The following is a 22,648-nucleotide window of genomic DNA, read 5'->3' on the forward strand; positions in this document are numbered from 1 at the left end:
ATCTAGGCCTAGACCACCCTAGAGTATGAGTGAAGGACCTACAACTTACTAGACGTGACGGGCTTCACACCCCTATGTGGTTTCAAAGTGGGCTCCTTGCCTATAGTCAACCAACCCTGTACACAACAAACTCTCTTTTTAGCTACCTTTGTACATCTAACCAGTCTGCCTCTTCCCCTCAGCCTGTGATGGATCTAGTTTTGTACTGAGCCACCACCAGCCTTGTGACTATGTGCCAGTGAAACTGCTGCGTGCAGTTGTGCTGACAGGGGCTTTTAATTATAGTCTGTGGTGTGTGTGTGTGTGTGTGCTGTGCTACGTGTGTGTGCTGTGCGTGTGTATTTGACTGCAGAGTAAAAGCAGTGGCAGTGTTTGGCTTGTGAGTTTTGATGGCTGCAGGCATTGGACATCATTCAAAACCACTGATTTATTTACTATCTCCAGGTACAGTAATTTAGTGGTGCCATTAACACTGCTGAACAGACCAGAGTAGGAAACTATTCAGAACAGGAATATACTACAAGGTAAATGTACTTTTTTAAATCAGTGGACATTTTGGTTCAATGTCACCATTTGCATATTTTTCACTGCTCATTTCCTAATATTGTAGACTTGACATTTTGTAGAGCGTGAATATTGTCTGGTCGTTAAGTCTAATTGAGCTCCTATCCCAGATGTTGATAGCCTGCCAAATTAATTAAATGAACCAAAAATAACCAGACTGCCCTACTGTACATGTGCCTGTCTGGAGAAAGGAGGCTACAGTCGGAAGCACAACCCTTTCAATCCAAATAAGTGAACTCTTTCTTTCACAAGCAATGAGCCTTTTAGCATACATTTACAAAATATTTTGAACTCTTGGTGTACCAGTAATTTTTGTCCAATTTAGTCTCCTCAGACCACACTGGAGATTCATATGAGCTTTCCAATGTAGTTGACATTTTCTGAGGCTCAGGGAGATTAGGTGTGCCTTTGGAAATCCCAACGCTCTAGTCTCCACCAGAGCTTTTGTCTCTGCTCAGGACTCCTCATGTGGATTTTCATTGGCTAATTAAAGGTGTTCTCTGCTGTCGTCTGTTTTGAGAGGGCAGGAGGACTGACAGGAATGTTTCTCTTCTTAAATGGGGGGGAATAGGATGTAGTGGGGGATGGGGGTGTTGGAGAGATTTTTCAGGCAGAGGAACAGGAAGTATTTGTTTATTTTCCTCATTTCCTTGTTGAGGCTCCACAAGTGAGCATGGCTTCATCTACTAACTCCTATTGCCTGCTTTTATCACTAACCCCCCCCCACCCCCACCCAGCATTCGACACCAAAACCACCACCACAGAACACACACCCAGCTCCTCTCCTACTTGAAAGCCCAGTCTGCACTATATGCCCCTCTTACATTGGAGAGCCAAGACAACCCTCCAAATTGTGTAAACTGTTTCCTCATTGGCTACTGTGTGGCTTAGCTCTTTAAGGAAATCACTCTGATGCTTCTGTCTTCACTCATTCTTTCCCAAAAGCAGCCTTTTGGTGATACCAGGAACGAAAGAGATCCTGTCTCGTGAGCTGGGCCTAAGAAGATAGGACCATCATGCACATTATATTGTCTATGTGAGACATTGAGTTCAGATCACGTGTGGAGGTGTTGATGGTGCCGTAGGGGACAACGGCTGGAGCCTTTATTACAAAGGCTATGGAGGTGATCCATATTTTTCAACCGTAATGGCTATGGATTGTTTGAATGCCTGGCGGGCAGACACAAGCATACACACTGTCCCTTTAACCTCTGGAGTTCAGGCAGTGCTTGCCTGGAGAATGACATGAACACCAGGCTTCATCAGCATTTTCTGCTCATGGCTGTAGGTTAACCCACAATGCACGGTATTAAAGGAGATTGTGCTACACACACACTCGTGTTACTGTGGCCGTCTGACCTTGTTGCCCCCAACTCATTTGCCCCCCCTCTCCTTGGACCACTGACAGTAACAGCTCATGGAAACAAACTTGGCTCTCAAGCAGGGCTATTGTTTTGGCTGTAGAGCGTAAGCCGAAATGTATAGTTACAATCTCCCTGGACTTTTTTCCCCCCTCTGTTTCAATCCTGGCCTTTTTCCATGGGAATCCCAGAGCCATATATGGTCATCCTCAGCAGTGGAGGCAGAGTTCTCTGTGCAGCCGGGTTACTGCTCCCAACAGGGCTCATCTAGTGGAGGAACCCAGCTGGCCGCCCCGCAGCGCTCCCCCCCCAACCCTTCCCTGGCCTCCTGCAGTAGCTTTGTGCTTTTAAATCACACACACATTCGCTCACTTGCTCCCTCTTTTTAATTTTCTCTCTTCCCCTCTCTCTCTCGCGAGCACACACACACACACACACACGGTAAGAAGGAATGCCTTTTGTGGAAGTGACTGCGTGCCTCTGAGCCGGTGACATAGCCCAGTAGGTGTGGCCAGAGCGTCACTCGAAGCGCTGAGCCCCGGAGTATTACTTATCTGGGAAGTTCTCCACTGCTATGCTAGACTGTGGCTTGGCTGCAGCTATGCTAGGTGGCTGCGGAAAGGAAACAAGGTTGTGAGGGAGAGAAAGGGGCCAGTGTTGGTCTCCAGGAGAAGCTGCTTTGTCTCCATACTGTTGCTTTAGAAGGGAGTGAAGGGTCTTTTCCAAAGAGAAAACAAGGGCTCCACAGTGGAGCCCATCTCCTGTTATTACATTGAGTTGCTGACTCAAAAAGCCAGCGGGTATATTTGGGTTGTACACGTGATATTTTAAAGCCAGGCCTGTGATGGATGTTTTGCTTTTTCTGACAGCTACGCAAATGTTGCACTGCCTTCATCTCTCTCCTCTGAAATTAGATTACTAGTTTTGTTTTCTCAAAAGGCCTGTGAGGCTTATCTGAAACATGAGTAGACAAAATGATAGACTGGTGATAGTTGCTACAGAAAAAAAATACAACAGTTGTACTTTTTTATGGTGTTGATATTGTGACCGATAATGCTGTCATTTGGGTTATGTCATGTTTTCAAAGAGCTCGACGTGCTTGGTGGCTGTGCTGGTGCTTTGATCCCACCTGGACAGTGACTCAGGCCTCGCTCTGTCGTTATGGGTTTAAACAGCTGCTCACTCACCACACTGTTCTCCACTCATGGCACTCAGTGTTTTGTTTCATCTGTTCTGAGCTGGTTCCTGTGCTAAAACAAAAGTTTCTAAAACCAGCGCTGGCTGTGCCATACCAGCACTGGCTGTGCCAATACCCATGCCTAGGGCCCTGTATGTTTCCTGATCTAGGGTCCTGATATGATCCTGGTAACGTTACATTTGCTTTAGTCATTTAGCAGATGCTCTTATCCATAGCGATTTACAGTAGTGAACCCACAACCCTAGCGTTGCAAGTGCAATGTTCTACCAACTGAGCCACACTGGTACAAGTCACGTTGTCGGGAAATACGCAGGGTCCTAGCCATGGCTAACAGTGGTTGGAATGACCCGTTGGAGACCTGTCTGCTTGGTGGGTTGATACCAGGGTTTCCGTTAGCTGGGAATAGCCGGCCTTTGTATGTTTTGCCGGCCAATTGTCTGTGAGGAGATACTAATTTTGCCTATTCATTGATGGAAATACCAGTCTGTAAAAATAATTTGACTGGTCATGCTTATCAGTCTATACAGTGGAGGAAAAAAGTATTTGATCAACAAAAAATCCAGAAAAACGCATGTCAAAAATGTTATAAAATGATTTGCATTTTAATGAGGGAAATAAGTATTCGACCCCTCTGCAAAACATGACTTAGTACTTGGTGGCAAAGCCCTTGTTGGCAATCAGAGGTCAGACGTTTCTTGTAGTTGGTCACCAGGTTTGCACACATCTCAGGAGGGATTTTGTCCCACTCCTCCTTGCAGATCTTCTCCAAGTCATTAAGGTTTCGAGGCTGAGGTTTGGCAACTCGAACCTTCAGCTCCCTCCACAGATTTTCTATGGGATTAAGGTCTGGAGACTGGCTAGGCCACTCCAGGACCTTAATGTGCTTCTTCTTGAGCCACTCCTTTGTTGCCTTGGCCGTGTGTTTTGGGTCATTGTCATGCTGGAATACCCATCCACGACCCATTTTCAATGCCCTGGCTGAGGGAAGGAGGTTCTCACCCAGGATTTGATGGTACATGGCCCGTCCATCATCCCTTTGATGCGGTGAAGTTGTCCGGTCCCCTTAGCAGAGAAACACCCCCAAAGCATAATGTTTCCACCATGTTTGATGGTGGAGATGGTGTTCTTGGGGTCATAGGCAGCATTCCTCCTCCTCCAAACACGGCGAGTTGAGTTGATGCCAAAGAGCTCCATTTTGGTCTCATCTGACCACAACACTTTCACCAGTTGTCCTCTGAATCATTCAGATGTTCATTGGCGAACTTCAGACAGGCATGTATATGTGTTCTTGAGCAGGGGGACCTTGCGGGCGCTGCAGGATTTCAGTCCTTCACGGCGTAGTGTGTTACCAATTGTTTTCTTGGTGACTGTGGTCCCAGCTGCCTTGAGATCATTGACCGTTCTCAAGATCATTGCAACCCCACGAGGTGAGATCTTGCATGGAGCCCCAGGCCGAGGGATATTGACAGTTCTTTTGTGTTTCTTCCATTTGCGAATAATCGCAACAACTGTCACCTTCTCACCAAGCTGCTTGGCGAGGGTCTTGTCAGCCCATTCCAGCCTTGTGTAGGTCTACAATCTTGTCCCTGACATCCTTGGAGAGCTCTTTGGTCTTGGCCATGGTGGAGAGTTTGGAATCTGATTGCTTCTGTGGACAGGTGTCATTTTTACAGGTAACAAGCTGCGGTTAGGAGCACTCCCTTTAAGAGTGTGCTCCTAATCTCAGCTCGTTACCTGTATAAAAGACAACTGGGAGCCAGAAATCTTTCTGATTGAGAGGGGGTCAAATACTTATTTCCCTCATTTAAAATGCAAATCAATGTATAAAATTTGACATGTGTTTTTCTGGATATTTTTGTTATTCTCTCACTGTTCAAATAAACCTAACATTAAAATTATAGACTGATCCTTTCTTTATCAGTGGGTAAATGTACAAAATCAGCAGGGGATTAAATACTCCCCCCACTGTAGGTTAATTTGCATTATTTCGTGGAATTGTCACATGCATACAGAGTGTTAAAATCTGCCAGACAGCGCAAGAGCTGCTGCTGCATCTTTTGGGCTTTCAAGACAACTGGGAACTCTGAAAAATACGAGGTCAAATCATGTCAGTCATCTTCAGGTTGGAATGTCGGAGTGCTAGAAAGAGGCCTGAGATCCCGAGTTGGATATACGTACAAAATGATTTTTCCCAGTTTTGAACTTGGCATCAAACGGCAACAGAAGGCAGGCTTCATCAGAACATCACACACTGCTTTGCAGTGAGCTGGAGGCCATATGCATTTTGAAAACGTATACTAAATTGTTTTCAACCTGAATGTTTTAATACATATTATGATTATAAGTCTTACCTTGCTTCAAAGTAACCTATTACTTCCCATCTTTCTAAATTTCTAACGGATATTTTCATCTGTCACGTGAAACCACTTGCATGTGCAGTGCCCTTGTGACAAGTGTTTCCCGCTAATTCTGTTATGGAACAAACATTCACTTGTAGCCTACTGAATTGTGTACATTGCTGTGCCTATAATGTAAAGAAATACATTTCTCAACATTTTGAATCTAAACGTTCTGATCTGTTGCATCAGACTTGTTGCTTTAACTTTTTTCTTTGTTGTCTAGGCCTACTGGTTGTGTGAATTTGGGATCTATCGTCTTACAATTGTTCCAGAGTCTGTTTGCCATCGGAGGGCCCTGCCAGAGGAAGTGGTGGGAGGGATCCTCAAGTGTCTTCTCCTTGATGTGGAGTGCTGCTAAAGTTAGCTTGGAGCGCTCTGCACGATGCCCCCACCCCACTATCGGTAGGAAGTACAGTGCCTTTTAAAGTATGGAAAAAGCCCTCTGTCCTTTTTCTGAACTGTACTATGGGTGGGAGATGGGGTTTGGAAGCTGTCACAGGTTCATTATGTTGTATGAAATGTTTTCCTATTGTGACTTCATTGTAATTGATAGGCGAACCTGTATACATGGGCTAGGATACTCTTTTTGGAGAAATACTCTTGGTTGGAGCATAATGGTTAAACACATTTTAATCAGGTGGAAGTCTTTAATGTTCCCTTTGATTTGACAGTAAAAGAATATCTAAAATGCATTGTGGTCGTATTGCATTATTGGTCAGACTTTGCAGTGTCGGCCTCAAGTCTGGTTATATGGATGACAGACACGCCATTTGGGTTTTTCCACAGAAATAGCCACCCTGAAGTTTCAGTTCTCTTAATGTAGGCTGTCACCATTCTATTTGTTGTATCCATTTAAGCTAACCTATTATGGTTCATGGTGACCTATGCTTTCAACCTGTCCAATAATATACTCTGCGATTCTGGAGATGAGCACCGTTACCTTTGCTGAGAGGTCTAGCAGCAGAGAACAGTGTTTCTGTCCTTTGACCATAACCGGTCATGAGAACAGTGGTGGGGTGAACGAAAACTCGGAACGTCCAAAAAGAGAAGGAACCCTTCTCTCCCCCTGTTCTCAAGATTAGCTGTTGATCTTGTACTTGCGAGGTCTGGTCCGTGCGCTGTGTCCGTGGGCTGTCTGAGCAACCCCAGTGTGCTTTAAATTAACTATTTTCTCTCTTTATTTATGTTTCTTACAAAGGCCCGACGACTGAATTCTCGTCGTCTTTTGGTTGCCATGGCCCAGGCTCCCTTGGGGGGGGAGACATTGGTGCAGTTTCGGTCGTTCTCTGAAAACGGCTTTGCCCATCTCTGCCCGCTCGCCAGGGCTCTTGAAATCCTCTATTTTAGCATTAGACTGGTGCATATGGACACTGTATTCTTTCTGCTCTTAGTGTTTCCATATTTATCCCTGCTTCTCAGGGTGGGTTCATTAAGTTAATCTATAGATAGTGCCCTGTAATCAGACCCATATGGGTGCCCTAAATTGAAGAGAATGTGTGAGGCGCATAGGGCACTGATTCACTTGCCTTGCGGTTGAAGAAAGTCTCGACTGCTGGGGGACAGTCGCTCCTTGTAGCCTGAGCTTGTGAACACAGCCAGCATGGAGGCTACCTCCAAGCATCTCTTCCAGCAGACGAGGTTGGTTCTGTCATGTGTTAAACATTCTACTTGTTAGTTCCCTCTTCACTTCCAACTTTCTATTCCATTGAACCATGTTTGACAAGGCCTGGACAGATGCAGAGCATTCGCTCACTAATGCCCGCGGATATGATTTCCTGCAGTCAGCACATGGACGGCTAGCTAGCAGGGCCATGATGTGAAGGCATTTGGCTGTGCTAACATAGTGGTTTACAGCGTGAACCCAGTGTGTTTTTGTATGGGTCAGGTTTCACTGGGGTGTTTAGGCTCTGCTCTCAGACTACAAGAGAAAGCCTCTACCTCCTACCCTCAGTGCTCTTTTGTGAAGTGTGCACTCATAGCCACAGTCACTCCCTGGCACATGCCGGCTGACGCTCAACTGATGGGAATGGGTAATCGAATGTACACACACCCAATAAACACGCACAGGTTTGATTTAGGAGTACTTTTCAGTGTTTGAAAAGGGCATCGGTTACAACAGTCCTGTGTTGTCGTGTTTAAAGTACCCTCCAGTGAAAATAAGATGCTAAGTGTTCTGTCACTTAGCAGCACTGAGATTGAGTGCAGACTAGTTACACCTGTGGTAAATTCCCACACAGTTTCTCTAATCACAAGCAGGCCTGGTAAGAATTGAACCACTATTATAAATTATTCCAGTAGTCGCCTTTGAATTAAAAGTAAATGTAGAGATTCCTAAGAACGTTAGAGCTGTGTGTTTCATAGATGTAAAAAAACAATATTGCAACTGGTAAGGATGATTACATCTCGATTTACTTGAACTTAATTAAACATAATCCGCTAGGATCTGTTGCTAGTCGGTCAGTAACACAAAAAGAGCATCATTACCTGGCTTTGGGTGGTGGGCGTCGTGATGACAACTACTTTGCTATTCCCCCTGGTCAGACCATTTTAATGGATAAACAGACTGTTTTTCAGATGGAGAGGCATGTACATTTTTAAAGCTGCAATATGTAACCTTTGGACAAACTGACCAAATTCACATAAATGTGAGTTATAGATCTGTCATTCTCATTTGAAAGCAAGTCTAAGAAGCAGTAGATCTGTTCTTTGTGCTATTTCTATGCTTCAAATAGCTGGAAATACAATATTTCTCTACACAAGCTTGTTTTGTCACAAACTGAAATTAGGGGAACTATTAAAATGTTAGCAACCAGGAAATGGCGGAGCTATTTCTCCATAGTGCATCTTTACTCTATAAACCAATGAAGTGGGGGATCCTGTCAAAATGTGCATCATTGATTCATTTACTAAAGCTCTGTCAGTGTTTACTTCCCAGAACCCCTCTCTTCCTCCATTATAGAAGGGCATTCCCAGAAAGGCCACCTTGCCTGCAGGCTAAGGCACCTGCTATGGATGTGCTTTACATATCACTCTCGCATATAGACATTTCACCCGGGCCGGAGGGGGCATGCAGTTTGCCAAGATGGGATGGCATTTTATCCGGCTCGTACGGCTTTCCAGGCCTGGCCCTGACTTTGGAGTTCTCACCTGCAGGGATGGCCGGGGAGAGGGCGGGATCCCTGGTTTCAGGGCTAGCGGTGATCCAGCCCTTATAGTTAGACTCATAATGTAAAACAATTTGACACAACCCGGTGCATTCATGAGTTTTAGTGACAAATGTCAATAAAATATATAAGGTCGCCAAAGCAAATCTGAGAAATGAATTTATATGAATGCTGTAAGTACAGATTGTTTGCTCAGTAGGAAATGAATGTCCAACTAGTCAGTGACAACTGTTTTGAGTTTGACAGCAACTATGTGAGCTAAAGACACTGTCGTGTTGATTTCTAATGTAGAAGAACCCCTTACCTTCCAATGACTCGTGTGTAGCTTGTGAGCGTCATGGAGCAGAACATGTTACGTGTGCGTGCTTGTTTGATATAGCGCAAACCGTTCAGACTCTACACACTTAAAAAGACCTGGCCCCAGGGCTTTTCAGGATCGGCTATTGTCTCATAAACACCGTTAATCACAGACTAATGGTTGGTGTCTTCAGATTCAGAATAAATAGATGAATCCGATGGTACAGCCCTGGAATATTTTATAAGGGGTTTGAAGTCCAAAACGCACTGGCGTTAGTGGGCTCATTGGTTTAAGAACATGCTGGAAGGGAAATGGAGAAGTAGCCCCCGCTGCTATATTCAGCTGCTGTCTTCATGTTATGTCTGTTAGCACAGCCCTCTTCAGTATTACTATCGGCGACATCGCTCTGTGTGGTTGAGGATCACTGGACTTGAACTGCGAGTCATGATGATGCTACATTTATTTTGCGAGTTCGAGACACAGCATTGCCCTCTCCTTCCTGCCCCCCCCCCCAGACTGCTGACAAGGCCTGCTCTCTAGCTAGAACACTGGTCAAACAGGTTTGCATGGCAACGTGTATGTTTCCTATGGGGTGCGAGTCAGTACATGTCTGCAGTGTTTCACCTAAATTTATTGAATAAAGTGTTACCCTTGACACTGCTGACAAAAGTTTCCCCTAGAATTGTCTGTGTGCAGAACAGGCCTGTCTGTCAGTCGTGGTGTGAGGCGGGCTTTACTCAATGTCTCCTGTTATTACCTACATTAATAGTCAGATTAGCTCCCTCTCTCGCATAGTGTGTTTAGAATTCAAATAAAGATGTCTTTATCTGCCTTGTTCGGCTTTAACTACCGAAACACTGCTGCAATCCCCCGTCAGTAAAAAGATGTTTCAACCCATTCTCAGTATTGCTCCCGTCGCATTTCTCAGCGGCTCCTATATTGGTCAAGGAATGTCCCCCTCACTTTAAACAGTGGCAGTGTCCCTCCTGCGTCAGTGGGTGTCTCACAGGCCACTGAGCGATGCCTGGCTGCCCCACTCTGTCTCTGAGCGGTGACAGTGGGGCAGCCAGGTATGCCACTTTCCCCACAGCTCTGCCAAAGGACTGTTAGCAAAGGATGACTCCCCATCGTCTCCTTTTTTTTGTTCTCCTCGTCCTGTCCCCCTGGCTGCCATGCTACTCGTCCCTCTGATGTTGGCAGTAACTCTGGCACCTGTCAGCTACACACAATCACAGCCATTAAGGGATTACCATTGTTGGGCTCCTGTAGCCGGTGGGCTGGGCGTCCTGTAGGGGATGACGCAGAGGGGAGCATCAGGAACCGGCTGTGAGTTCTCCTTAAGGGGCATGGTAGCAGATTTGTAAACAAATCAACTGCCCTAAATTGCTACTACCTTAGTTGCCTATAGTATCAGTCACCTGCAGGTATGAGACTTCAGACGGTGCAGAACAACGGTCTAGCTGTTTGTATACCATCTACAGTTAGCTACATTATTTTTGGTTTCAGCATTTAGCAGACAGTCTCTTATCAAGAATGACTACAATGTATCTAAGGGATGGTGACTGAACTCTTGACAGACAGACGGGTCATCTTGTCACTCAGCCAGAGTGTGGTTGTAAGCAGCTGTGTGGGTTGCGCTCAGTGGAGTGCCGTCTCTCTGCCCTGCAGCAAAGTCAGAGGAGCCCAGCCAGTCAGTTAAAGGTGGATACACACCTGAATACACTCTTCCAAGCAGCTGCCTGAACAGCTTACATCCTACGGCCTCCACACACACACATGGGAAATGTCTCCATGAGGGAGAATTTTCCTTGTTTTACTATCATCGCAGGAACTATGAGGATAGTAAAACACACACACACACACACACACACACACACACACACACACACACACACAGTCCCAGATAAGAGCAGCGAGGCCCACACAGACTCTTCTCCAGCCCTGGCCATGTACGATGCTGTAAACGGCCCAAATTTGGACAAGGATCCCAGCCAGATAGCGCTGTGACCCAAACGTGAGTCCGGTGTGTGTTTTCCCCCCTCGTTGCTTTTGAGGCGTCATAGCAGCTCGCAGGGAGAGTGGGAAACTTTACGGACTGCTTTTAGAAAGGGGGAACCCTCAAGGTCAAAGTTATGAAGAGATCAAGGTTATGCAAAGCAGGGAATTCAATTCCAGGTCCTGGGTCCGAAAAGGTATCCCAGAATGACATTTAACAGTAGTACTCTTTCAGTCGAATGAGGGTAGGGGGGGGCCTTTCGGGCATTCCTGATTTGTGAAATCCACTTACTATAGTAACTGAGATCTGAAACTTGCCGTCAAAAGTGAAAGGTTGTTTCACTCATTTTATCCAGCTTTAATCCCGTAATTTCTGTGTGTAATGTTTTGTCTGGCCTTGTTTCTTTGTCGACAGTCACCTTATTATCTGGCTGGCTTTGAAGCGGGTGACATTTTAACCCCTAGGTCGTCACTGAGGTCTCTAGATCTGGCCCAGCAGCCCCTAGTCCTCTGAAGAGTCAACTCCCTACAGCCCTCTCACTCTCCTTTCTGTCTCTGCTACAGATAGTTGGCCTTTGTCATCCCTTTTACCTCTCAGCCTCGGCAGGGAACGGCCCCAGCTAGTATGCACACAGTTGCTGGCTCGCTCCCACATGTCACTTTATTGTATTGTTATGGTTTGTCTTTGGATGTTAGCAGATTAGTCTTTACAGCCGTTTTGTAGTGTCATTGCTTAGGCCTAATGTTTTCCCTTCTCAGGTTTGTGCTCCTTGCCTCTATCAAGTCCTGGCATGCGTATTTGAAGGAAAAGAAGGCTCCTTTTAGAATTTCTGACTTACCGGTTTCTTGTTCTTAGAATGCAAAGGAATGGCCTATTCCTGGGGACTAAATACTACTGAGTCGAGGGTATAATGGCGAGTGTGTTTTGGGTAGCTCAATGGTCTTTTCTGTCTAACCACATTTTGACTGGAATGAAACATTGGTCATGTTGTCTAGAGCGGCACAAATCCATAGGTACAGCCTTTGAATGGGACAGCCTGAAAGAGGGAGTGAAAAGTCAAAGAATTTGCATATTTTTTTGCATATGAGCTGTCGGAGAACACAGTTTTCCCCCACCCCAACAGCAATAGTACGCACTGAGGTATTCCAAACACCTCGGCTATGTCCTGACGTTTTGGCCATTGTTAACCCCGCCAACATACCCCAACAATTTCTAGAGAAGTGAGGCGCCTCTTTTAAAACGGGGCGTGAGGTAGCCCCTACTGACACCACCCACTCCCTGTTGGAGGGGTCAACCGTGTGTGTGTGTGTGTGTACACACACACGCAGGTGCTGCTAGCTGGTTCTTGACACTCTGAGGAAGGCATCACACACAAACAAGCCTACCTGCATGTCCCTGAAGGCTTGTGATTTTTCTCCTTTCGGGGGTCGTCACACTGAAGTTTCTTAGTGTTAAATGTTGGACTTTTCTAACGTACTTACTATTTCTCTCTCCCTCCCTTCAGGCGTGCATAGATGACAATGTGGACATGGTGACGTTCCTGGTGGAGCATGGGGCTGCCATCAACCAGCCCGACAATGAGGGCTGGATCCCCCTCCATGCTGCAGCCTCCTGTGGATACATGGACATAGCAGAGTAAGTACAGCTGCTGGGCTAGAGGTGTCATGGCTGACGTGGCGAGTGTCCAGCTGGAGGCTGTTATGGACCTCTAGGGAATGGCTGGTCTCTAGCGCCCAAGTGTTACAAGGCTATTCCCTGAGGTTTATGGCTGGTTGAACACACAATTGTGCAAATGCCTTTTCATTTGGAGAACATCCATTACCCTGCCCAGACACATTTTGTTGTAAAGCACTAGTCAGGTTAGGTCATCAATCAACCTTTTTCTATTCAATCGACTTAGACTATGAAATGCAATGCTAATCAATTCAATCTTAATAGCTACTTATGGAGTACAGCCTAAACTTGCCAGGGGTCACCGTTTTCAATGGTCCGTGTTTCTCCAAGGTGCATGATTACATGTTGATTGGGGCAACCGCCTGTCAGATGGCCCCAACCACCTCACACAAGTTCCTTGTGATGTAATCAATATAGCGAAATCGGGGGTAACCTCCGGCATCAGTCATTACTCCAGTTGCTTTCCAATCCTTTCTATCATTGTCCTTTTGAGGTAAGAAGGCTGTTTAAAGGGATCAGAAACCAGGCCGGCAAGTAGGGAGATATTATCAGTAGATATTTTAAACAGTCTGAGAGCTGAAGGAACTCACTTGCACTCATTCTGCAGTGACCTGTTTTACTTCTCTGTATTATATTACAGGAGCCTGGCATGAGCGTTATCCCACAATCACACCCTGTGCAGTCTTGCTGCCCAAGTTAGAGTAGAATTATCATACTACGCTACCAACGTTATTGATTGACAAATTGTGCCTTTTTATGGTGTTTCATCAGCTGCAATTGGTTGTAATTCCAAGAGCCGCCTTGTAGATATTACCGGAAAGTTCTATCCTTCAGACTTCCCTCTCATCCCTACGGCAAATTATTTATTAAAAGTAAGTAAAAAAAGCTGTCGACTGTTCAGTTGAATCATTTTCATACAGTGGGGAGTCCACCTTATTGCCCCATTTTTCTCCATATCAGGGCTGGGCTGTTGAAGACAAGGGCTCTCTTTACTTTCAATGCAATGAGGAATGAAGGAGAAATGTGAAGGGCCTTGTCTGATATGGATGACTAATGGAGTGCTTTGGTCTTGGGCGATTCTGGGACCTGATGTGGGTGGTAGGAGCACATAGCAGCGCCATTTTAGCCCACAACACTGTCCCCGTCATTCCCATTCCCAGTCCTACAAAGACGGAAAGGCAATGGCAGCCTTTTGCGCCAAGCCCTTTGGTGTCAAACCCACAACCATCCGATGGCAGTAGTTCTAAGCGATTAACCAACACTTATTTTTTTAAACAACTCATTGACTATCTGTTAACTATTTGAATTCCATTTCGTTTTTCTGTGAGCTCAATGCACAGTTTCTCTCGAAATCGGATCAAGGCCAAACTGGGTGATAAAGTAAGGAGTTGTAGTTTCCAACAGGCCAATATTATACATAGTTTAGCGCAGAAAACATGGTAATGACCATAATCCTTTGCGAGCCTACTTGTTCAGTCTATAGCACAGACCGTCTGTGTGGGGCAGACCGAAAGAGACAAGAACACTGATCGAGAGGGTTAGAGAGCAGTTGCTTCGAGGTATCTCTACTTGAAAATACATGATCTATGTGATAGTTGGTATTCAGGAGTCATAAAAGTAGGCTTTATTTACTTTGACAATATCCATTTTTTTGTAGTTTTACAGCAGCTCTATAGATAAGGACTTGGAATTAAATTAGTCATCAAATGTTATATAGAGAACTGAAAGATTTTATTAAAGTAATGTAAATAAATTATACTGGTATTGATGCACAGTTCGATTTTGTTTTTACTTCACCTTCTATAACAGTATTTTAATGTTTGGTTGGCCGAATGTGAGGCGCAACACCAGCGTGTCCGTAATGTCCATTTTTATAGTTCACTCCGTTTGCTACTTGCAAGTCACTCAAGGAGAACAGTTGTTGGTGTTGCTTGGCCGTGTAGTCACGAGCACTTAACTTGCTGTTCACTCTGGAGCTAATGCTAACTGCTAGTTAGCTGGATAGCTAAATGTAATCGGAGTTGGCGCAAACCGAATGTCTAATTACAGCCTGAAACCAGTGCTGGTGTAGGCCTAGATCTGCATGTTTGTGTAATGGTATCTACTAAATCAGAGGAATAGGCGAAGCATGAATATGTTAGCTAGCTAGCCACATAAAAAGGAACGGAACATTGTATAGGGACCCCTGGGAAACACTGACCAACACTTTGGTTCCATTCCTTACACACATCTTCCCTGGCTTATTAATTTATGTCAAACAACAATGCCCACTATATTCCAACTATTTAATTAATCATTATATTTCCATGATTCTAACAGTACACCAATAACTATGCCTAGATATTTTTTAAACTCAGTTTTTCCCAATTCCTGACATTTAATCCTAGTAAAAATTCCCTGTCTTAGGTCAGTTAGGATCACCACGTTTTATTTAAAAAAATGTAAATGTCAGAATAGTAGTGATGTTATTTCAGCTTTTATTTCTTTCATCACATTCCCAGTGGGTCAGAATTTTACATACACTCAATTAGTATTTGGTAGCATTGCCTTTAAGATGTTTAACCTGGGCCAAACGTGTTGGGTAGCCTTCCACAAGCTTCCCACAATAAGTTGGGTGAATTTTGGCCCATTCCTCCTGACAGAGCTGGTGTAACTGAGTCAGGTTTGTATGCCTCCTTGCTCACACACATTTTCAGTTCTGCCCACAAATGTTCAATAGGATTGAGGTCAGGGCTTTGTGATGGCCACTCCAATACCTTGACTTTGTTGTCCTTAAGCCATTTTGCCACAACTTTGGAAGTATGCTTGGGGTCATTGTCCATTTGGAAGACCCATTTGCGACCAAGCTTTAACTTCCTGACTGATGTCTTGAGATGTTGCTTCAGGATATATCTACATAATTTTTCTTCCTCATGGTGCCATCTAGTTTGTGAAGTGCACCAGTCCCTCCTGCAGCACCCCCACTACAGGATGCTGCCACCCCCGTGCTTCACGGTTGGGATGGTATCCTTTGGCTTGCAAGCCTCCCCCTTTTTCCTCCAAACATAACGATGGTCATTATGGCCAAACAGTTCTATTTTTGTTTCATCAGACCAGAGGACATTTCTCCAAAAAGTATGGTCTTTGTCCCCATGTGCAAACCGTAGTCTGGCTTTTTTATGGCGGTTTTGGAGCAGTGGCTTCTTCCTTGCTGAGCGGCCTTTCAGGTTATGTCGACATAGGACTTGTTTTACTGTGGATATAGATACTTTTGTACCTGTTTCCTCCAGCATCTTCACAAGGTCCTTTGCTGCTGTTCTGGGATTGATTTGCACTTTTCACACCAAGGTATGTTCATCTCTAGGAGACAGAACGCATCTCCTTCCTGAGCGTTATGATGGCTGCGTGGTCCCATGGTGTTTATACTTGCGTACTATTGTTTGTACAGATGAACGTGGTTTCTTCAGGCGTTTGGAAATTGCTCCCAAGGATGAATCAGACTTGTAGAGGTCTAAAAAAAAAATTCTGAGGTCTTGGCTGATTTCTTTAGATTTTTTTTCTTCCCCCATGATGTCAAGCAAAGAGGCACTGAGTTTGAAGGTAGGCCTTGAAATACATTCACAGGTACACCTCCAATTGAATCAAATGATATCAATTAGCCGATCAGAAGCTTCTAAAGCCATGACATCATTTTCTGGATTTTTCCAAGCTGTTTTAAGGCTGAGTCAACTTGGTGTATGTAAACTTCAGATCCACTTGAATTGTGATTTAAGTGAAATAATGTCTGTGAACAAATATTGGAAAAATGGCTTGTGTCGTGCACAAAGTAGATTACATTTACATTTTACATTTACATTTTAGTCATTTAGCAGACGCTCTTATCCAGAGCGACTTACAGTAGTGAGTGCATACATTTCATACTTTTTTTTTTTTAGTAGATGTCCTAACCGACTTGCCAAAACTAGTTTGTTAACAAGAAATTTGTTAAGTGGTTGAAAAACGATGTTTTAATGACTCCAACCTAAATGTGTGTACTTTTGACTTTAACTATACATACTGTACCTGTCAAAAGTTTGGATACCTACTCATTCAAGGGTGGTATTTATTTTGACTCTTTTCTACATTGTAGAACAATTGTGAAGACTTAAACTATAAAATAACAAATGGAAAAAGGTAGTAGGCAAAAGTGTTAAACAAATCAATATATTTTAGATTCTTCAAAGTAGCCACCCTTTGCCTTGATGACCGCTTTGCACACTGAACCAGCTTCTCCTGGAATACTTTCCCATCAGTCTTGGAGTACCCACACATACTGCACACTTGTTGGCTGCTTTTCCTTCACTCTGCGGTCCACCTCATCCCAAACCATCTCAATTGGGTTATTGTGAAGACCAGGACAGCTGATGCAGCACTCATCGTGCTCCTTCTTGGTCAAATAGTCCGTACACAGCCTGGAGGTATGTTGGGTCATTGTCCTGTTGAAAAACAAATTATAGTCCCACTAAGCGCAAACCAGATTGGATGGCATATCGCTGCAAAATGCTGTGGTAGCCATGCTGGTTAAGTGTGCATTGAACTCTAAATAAATCACTGACAGTGTCACCAGCAAAGCACCATCATACCACCACCCCCATGCTTCATGGTGGGAATTAAACATGCGCTGATCAGCCGTTCACCTACTCTGCGTCTCACAAAGACATGGCGGTTGGAACCAAAAATCTCAAATTTGGACTCCAAACCAAAGGACAGATTTTCTCCGGTCTAATGTCCATTGCTTGTGTGTTCTTGGCCCAAGCAAGTCTTTTCTTCTCATTGGTGTCCTTTAGTAGGGGTTTCTGTGCAGCAATTTGACCATGAAAGCCTGAGTCATGCAATCTCCTCTGAACTGTTGATGTCTGTTTACTTGAACGTTGTGGAGCATTTATTTGGGCTGCAATTTCTGAGGCTGGTAACTCTAATGAACTTATCCTCTTCAGCAGAGCTTACTCTGGGTCTTCCTTTCCTGTGGGGGTCCTCATGAGAGCCAGTTTCATAGCGCTTGATGGTTTTTGCGACTGCACTTGAAGACTTTCAAAGTTCTTGATATTTTCCGTATTGACTGACCTTCATGTCTTAGCAATTGGACTTTTTTTCATTTTTCCTTTTTCCTGCCTAAAATGACATACCCAAATCTAACTGCCTGTAGCTCAGGACCTGAAGCAAGGATAGGCATATTCTTGATACCATTTGAAAGGAAACACTTTGACGCTTGTGGAAATGTGAAATTAAAGCATCAGAATATAACACACTAGCTCTGGTAAAAGATAATACAAAGACTTTTTTTTTCATCTTTGAAATGTAAGAGGCCACAATGTATTCCAGTTTGGGCACAATTTAGATTTTGGCCACTAGATGGCAGCAGTGTTTGCAAAGTTTTAGACTGATCCAATGAACCATTGCATTTCTGTTGTTAATGTATCAAGTCTGCCCAAATGTGCCTAATTGGTTTATTGATACACTTTCAAGTTCATAACTGCACTCTCCTCAAACAATAGCATGTTATTATTTCCCTGTAATAGCTACTGCACATTGGACAGTGCAGTTAGCTTAATTTATTGTTAATCTTTCTGCCCATATCAGATGTCTATGTCCTGGGAAATGTTCTTGTTACTTACAACCTCATGCTAATCACATTAACTCAACCGTCCCGTGGGGGGGGGTCACCGATCCCATAGAGATTAAACTGATGGACTGTCATTTTTCTTTGCTCATTTGAGCTGTTCTTGCCATAATTTAGACTTATCCCTGTGGTAAAATACCTTCTGTATAGCACCCCTACCTTGCCACAACACAACTGATTGGAAATTCCATAACTGTACTTTTAACATGGCACACCTGTTAGTTGAAATGCATTCCAGGTGACTACCTCATGAAGCTTGTTGAGAGAATGCCAAGAGTGTGCAAAGCTGTTATCAAGGCAAAGGGTTTGTTTAACCATTTTTTTGGTTGTTGGTTATTACATGATTACATATGTTATTTCATAGTTTGAAGTCTTCACTATTATCCTACAATGTAAAAATAAAGAACCCCTGGAATTGAGTAGGTGTCCAAACATTTGACTGGTACTGTATCTCATGATATGCTGTTTTTACTATATCTCCCAGCCCTAATAAGTAGTATTGTGCAGTCACCATCTTGCGACTTTTATTAATGGTTTTATTCTGTGTTACAGCATTCAACCCACGGTGCATTTAATTGCAAAAAAAATCTTTCAAAATCGAAAACTTGATTTTATTTTATCAAAGCACAAATCGCTCGGCAGTAGATGGCAGGGTGAACTCCTAACCACAAGGCCCAACCACACCTTGTAAAACCCAGCTAAAATGGGGCGAAAGTGAATTCAAAGACGATGTGGAACTCTAAAATGTAACGGCGGTCGCTGAATCGCCATTACGAGGGAAGTTACCGGAATGCACCGGTTTCAAGTGGTGTGTTCTAATGAGAAGGGTCTGCGGCTCTCCACGGCTGTAATTGGTAGCAGCAGGAGTCAAGATCTCCTGCTGTTCCAAGAGCCTCTTGAATCAGCCAGCGCAGGGCGAGAAATCCATGAGAAAAGATAATTGGAGCGTGGTTGACCACAAGGGTGAATCACTAGGCTAATTATGCAGTGAACTAGTTGTCTGATTAGAGGCAGGGTACTAGAATGACAGCATGAACCCCCTCAGGTGGTTAGGTCAGTGGAGGGATACAACAGTAAACCCCTCAGGTGGTTAGGTCAGTGGAGGGATACAACAATAAACCCCTCAGGTGAATATGGTGTAATGACAGACTGCAATTTGGGGTGTTCCCTGATATCCGGAATCTGCCATTGGTCAGCTCCGGTCTTATGCAACTGATGGTTTCGTGACACAGATTTGTTTAGATGGCAGGTTAGGTGAATTAGCATGGCAGGTTAGGAGACTGTTAAGGTTAGGAAAAGGGTTAGGCTTAGCGACAATGGTACAGTTGTTAACCAAATAAAATGTTATTTTTCACATGCGCTGAATACAACCGGTGTAGACTTTACCGTGAAATGCTTACTTAGACTACCTTAACCAATAATGCAGTTCAAGAAATAGTTACATGGGTACTGTTACCGTGTGTGTGTGTGTGTGTGTGTGTGTGTGTGTGGGGTACAGGTTGAGGTCACTTGTAGGTGTAAAGTGACTGCATAGATAATAAACGGCGAGTAGCAGCAGTGTAAAAACAAAGGGGGGGTGTCTATGTAAATTGTCCAGGTGGCCGTTTGATTAATTGCTCAGCAGCCTTATGCCTTGGGTGTAGAAGCTGTTAAGGAGCCTTTTGGACTTAGACTTGGTGCTCCGGTACTACTTGCCATGCGGTAGCAGAGAGAAGTCTATGACTTGGGTAACTGGAGTCTTTGACAAGTTTTTTTGGGGCCTTCCTCTGACTGCCTAGTATATATGGCAGGAAGCTTGGCCCCAGTCATGTACGGGGCCATACGCACTACCCTCTGTAGTGCCTTGCAGTCAGATGCCGAGCAGTTGCCATACTAGGCGGTGATGCAACCAGTCAGGATGATCTGGGGACCCATGCCAAATCTTTTCAGGTGTGTTTGGACCATGATTGTTTGTTGGGGATGTGGACACCAAGGAACTTGAAGCTCTCAACCTGCTCCACTACAGCCCCAGCGTCAATGTGCTTAACTTCATTTCAAGAAACTCTATCAGAAAACGCCCCTAATTGCGCTCTAAAATTACACCATTCCCCCGCAGGTGGTTAGGTCAGTGGAGGGATACAGCATGAAACCCATAGGGTGGAGCGGTAGTGTGAAACTCCTCGGGTGGTTAGGTCAGTGGAGGGATATGTGCCTTTCCCAAGGTCTGGGATTTCTGCTACCAGTGGGTTGTGACCAGGGTTTCCATTAGCTGGTAAAAGCTGGCTTTCGGATGATTTTAAAATGCAAGTAAATAAATGAAATAGCCGATGAATGAATAAAATTGGCGGCGGCCAATTGTCCTGGCGAAGAAAATCCCATTGCGAAATAATGAATTTTTTGCCTATTCATTGATGGAAAATCTGTCAGACAGCGCAAGATCTTCTGCTACAGCATCTCAAACAGCAAATGCATATCGCATCACTTTGCAATGATCTGGAGGCAGTATGCAATTTGAGAACATATGCTTAATTGTTTGAAACCTGAACGTTTTACTACAAAGTAGCTTAGCCAAAATCAGACCATATCCCTCCGTGGAGGCAATTATTTTATGAACTTCCTTTCATTGTCCAGTAGCCAAAGGCACAGTCCTAGTCATATTAGCAACCCATGCTAGTTGTTGCATATTAAATCTCCCTTCTAAATGTCTAACAGATATTTTCATCTGTCACATTTAGGGCTGACCCCATTTGGTTGACTGCGATTTATTTTAGTCGAGCAGTAGCTAATAATAATCACCATGGTGTACACGACAACTGTCTGATTCACGCCTGTCTGAGGGGACTGGTCCATTGAGGAGGCCTTGGATGGCACAGTCATCAGACTAAGACGTGCTACTGAAATTGTATATGGTTACAGCACGATACACACTGTTCTGTGGTGGTCGCTGCAGCAGGGAGGACTAGCCATGCCCGTCACAATCAAATCAATTGCTGTCCGACACCCTAATTTGTCTTATTTAATCAAGCTTAACACATCAGACAAGATCAGTGCATATAGTTGATTTTATTAAAACACATAGGATGTCTATATGGAGAAATGGACTTAACATTTCGGCCTATCAATTGGTTGAAAGAACAGACTCTGACGGCAATTTGTTTTGTTTTTTTGTCGGACAGCCCTATTCACGTTAAACCGCTAGCATGTGCGGTGCGCTTTTGACAATGGTGTATTTTTTTGTATTATGGAACGAACAATTGCTCATAGCCTAATGCGTTGTGCGTGTTACTGCACTTATAATGTGAAGAAATAATAGTTTATCAAAATTTAAGCTAAACTTCGTCGCATCACTCATTGCTTTTTAACGTGTTTTTTTTTTTTTGTAGCCTAGACCTACTGGTTATATGAATGTGTGAGCTATCATCCTACAATTGTCCCACTGTCTGTTTTGGAATAAGCTATTTATTTTTCTACAAGTTGCCCAATAGAATAGTTCACCTTTTTCTACTATGGGGGTTAGTAAATTGACAAAGGCTAGTGATTTTGCTGTTCGTTACTCGTGTTGGCTGAGAAAGAAAATGTGGACGATTATTCAAAGTGCGACTCAGAATTTGGTAAGAAAGACCACACATTGTTGATCCTCGACTTGTATGTTCTGTTAATATGATTTACCATAATCTAAATGTGATTTCTGTCATTTTGAGCACCGTCGGGTAAATGTTGAAATGCTGCTGGTGAAATGTCCGTTGTCACATTTTGCGTAACGGAATCCCTTGTTATGACGTACAGGTTTTCATAATATATTCAGTCGACTGTTTCCCTGCAGGTGAAGAACAAATTATTGACAGAGTTATGGTAATTGGTAAATGCATCTATTTTCCAATCCTCGTAAATGTGTCTTGCTAGAATTTGGCCCATTTTTGTCTTCAAACCTTTCATAGGCCTACAGTAGTAGCTTATATAGGCCTAATACATAGAATGATATAGACATGATTTCCTAGGCATTTTTCTTGAACCTGTATTCACCTGGGTTAAATAAGAGACTTGATCCATCCGTATTGATGCAGTGAAGAATGAATTTACTAATACGACTTGGACTACTACTTACCTGTCCTAAGTAAGTGTGTGTGTGTGTGTGTGTGTGTGTGTGTGTTTGTGCAGGTATCTGATTGGCCAGGGAGCCAGCGTGGGGGTGGTGAACAGTGAGGGGGAGACACCACTGGACATCGCTGAGGAGGAGGCCATGGAGGAGCTCCTGAAGAATGAGATCAACCGACAAGGTACAGACGGACCGCAGCACTGACTCACTCGGTCTGCCCCACACTGACCTGCTAGTCAACAACAACTCTTTCACTTCTGCTTTCAGTTGAACCATTGCCG

General features: G+C 44.1%; 1 protein-coding gene across 13 annotated transcripts in view; it reads left to right on the top strand.

The window, feature by feature from the left end:
- LOC106576312 (protein phosphatase 1 regulatory subunit 12A) overlaps positions 1-22,648 on the top strand; it is a 67,956-nt gene that overhangs the window by 9,553 nt on the left and 35,755 nt on the right. For all 13 annotated transcript variants that reach the window (XM_045699924.1, XM_014153410.2, XM_014153411.2 and 10 more), the window contains exons 2-3: positions 12,485-12,615; positions 22,430-22,548. In XM_045699924.1, coding sequence (XP_045555880.1) covers positions 12,485-12,615; positions 22,430-22,548 — 250 coding nt within the window. The remainder of the gene's footprint in view (positions 1-12,484; positions 12,616-22,429; positions 22,549-22,648) is intronic.

Source organism: Salmo salar, chromosome ssa17 (assembly GCF_905237065.1).
Source record: "Salmo salar chromosome ssa17, Ssal_v3.1, whole genome shotgun sequence".
NCBI classification, from domain to species: domain Eukaryota; kingdom Metazoa; phylum Chordata; class Actinopteri; order Salmoniformes; family Salmonidae; genus Salmo; species Salmo salar.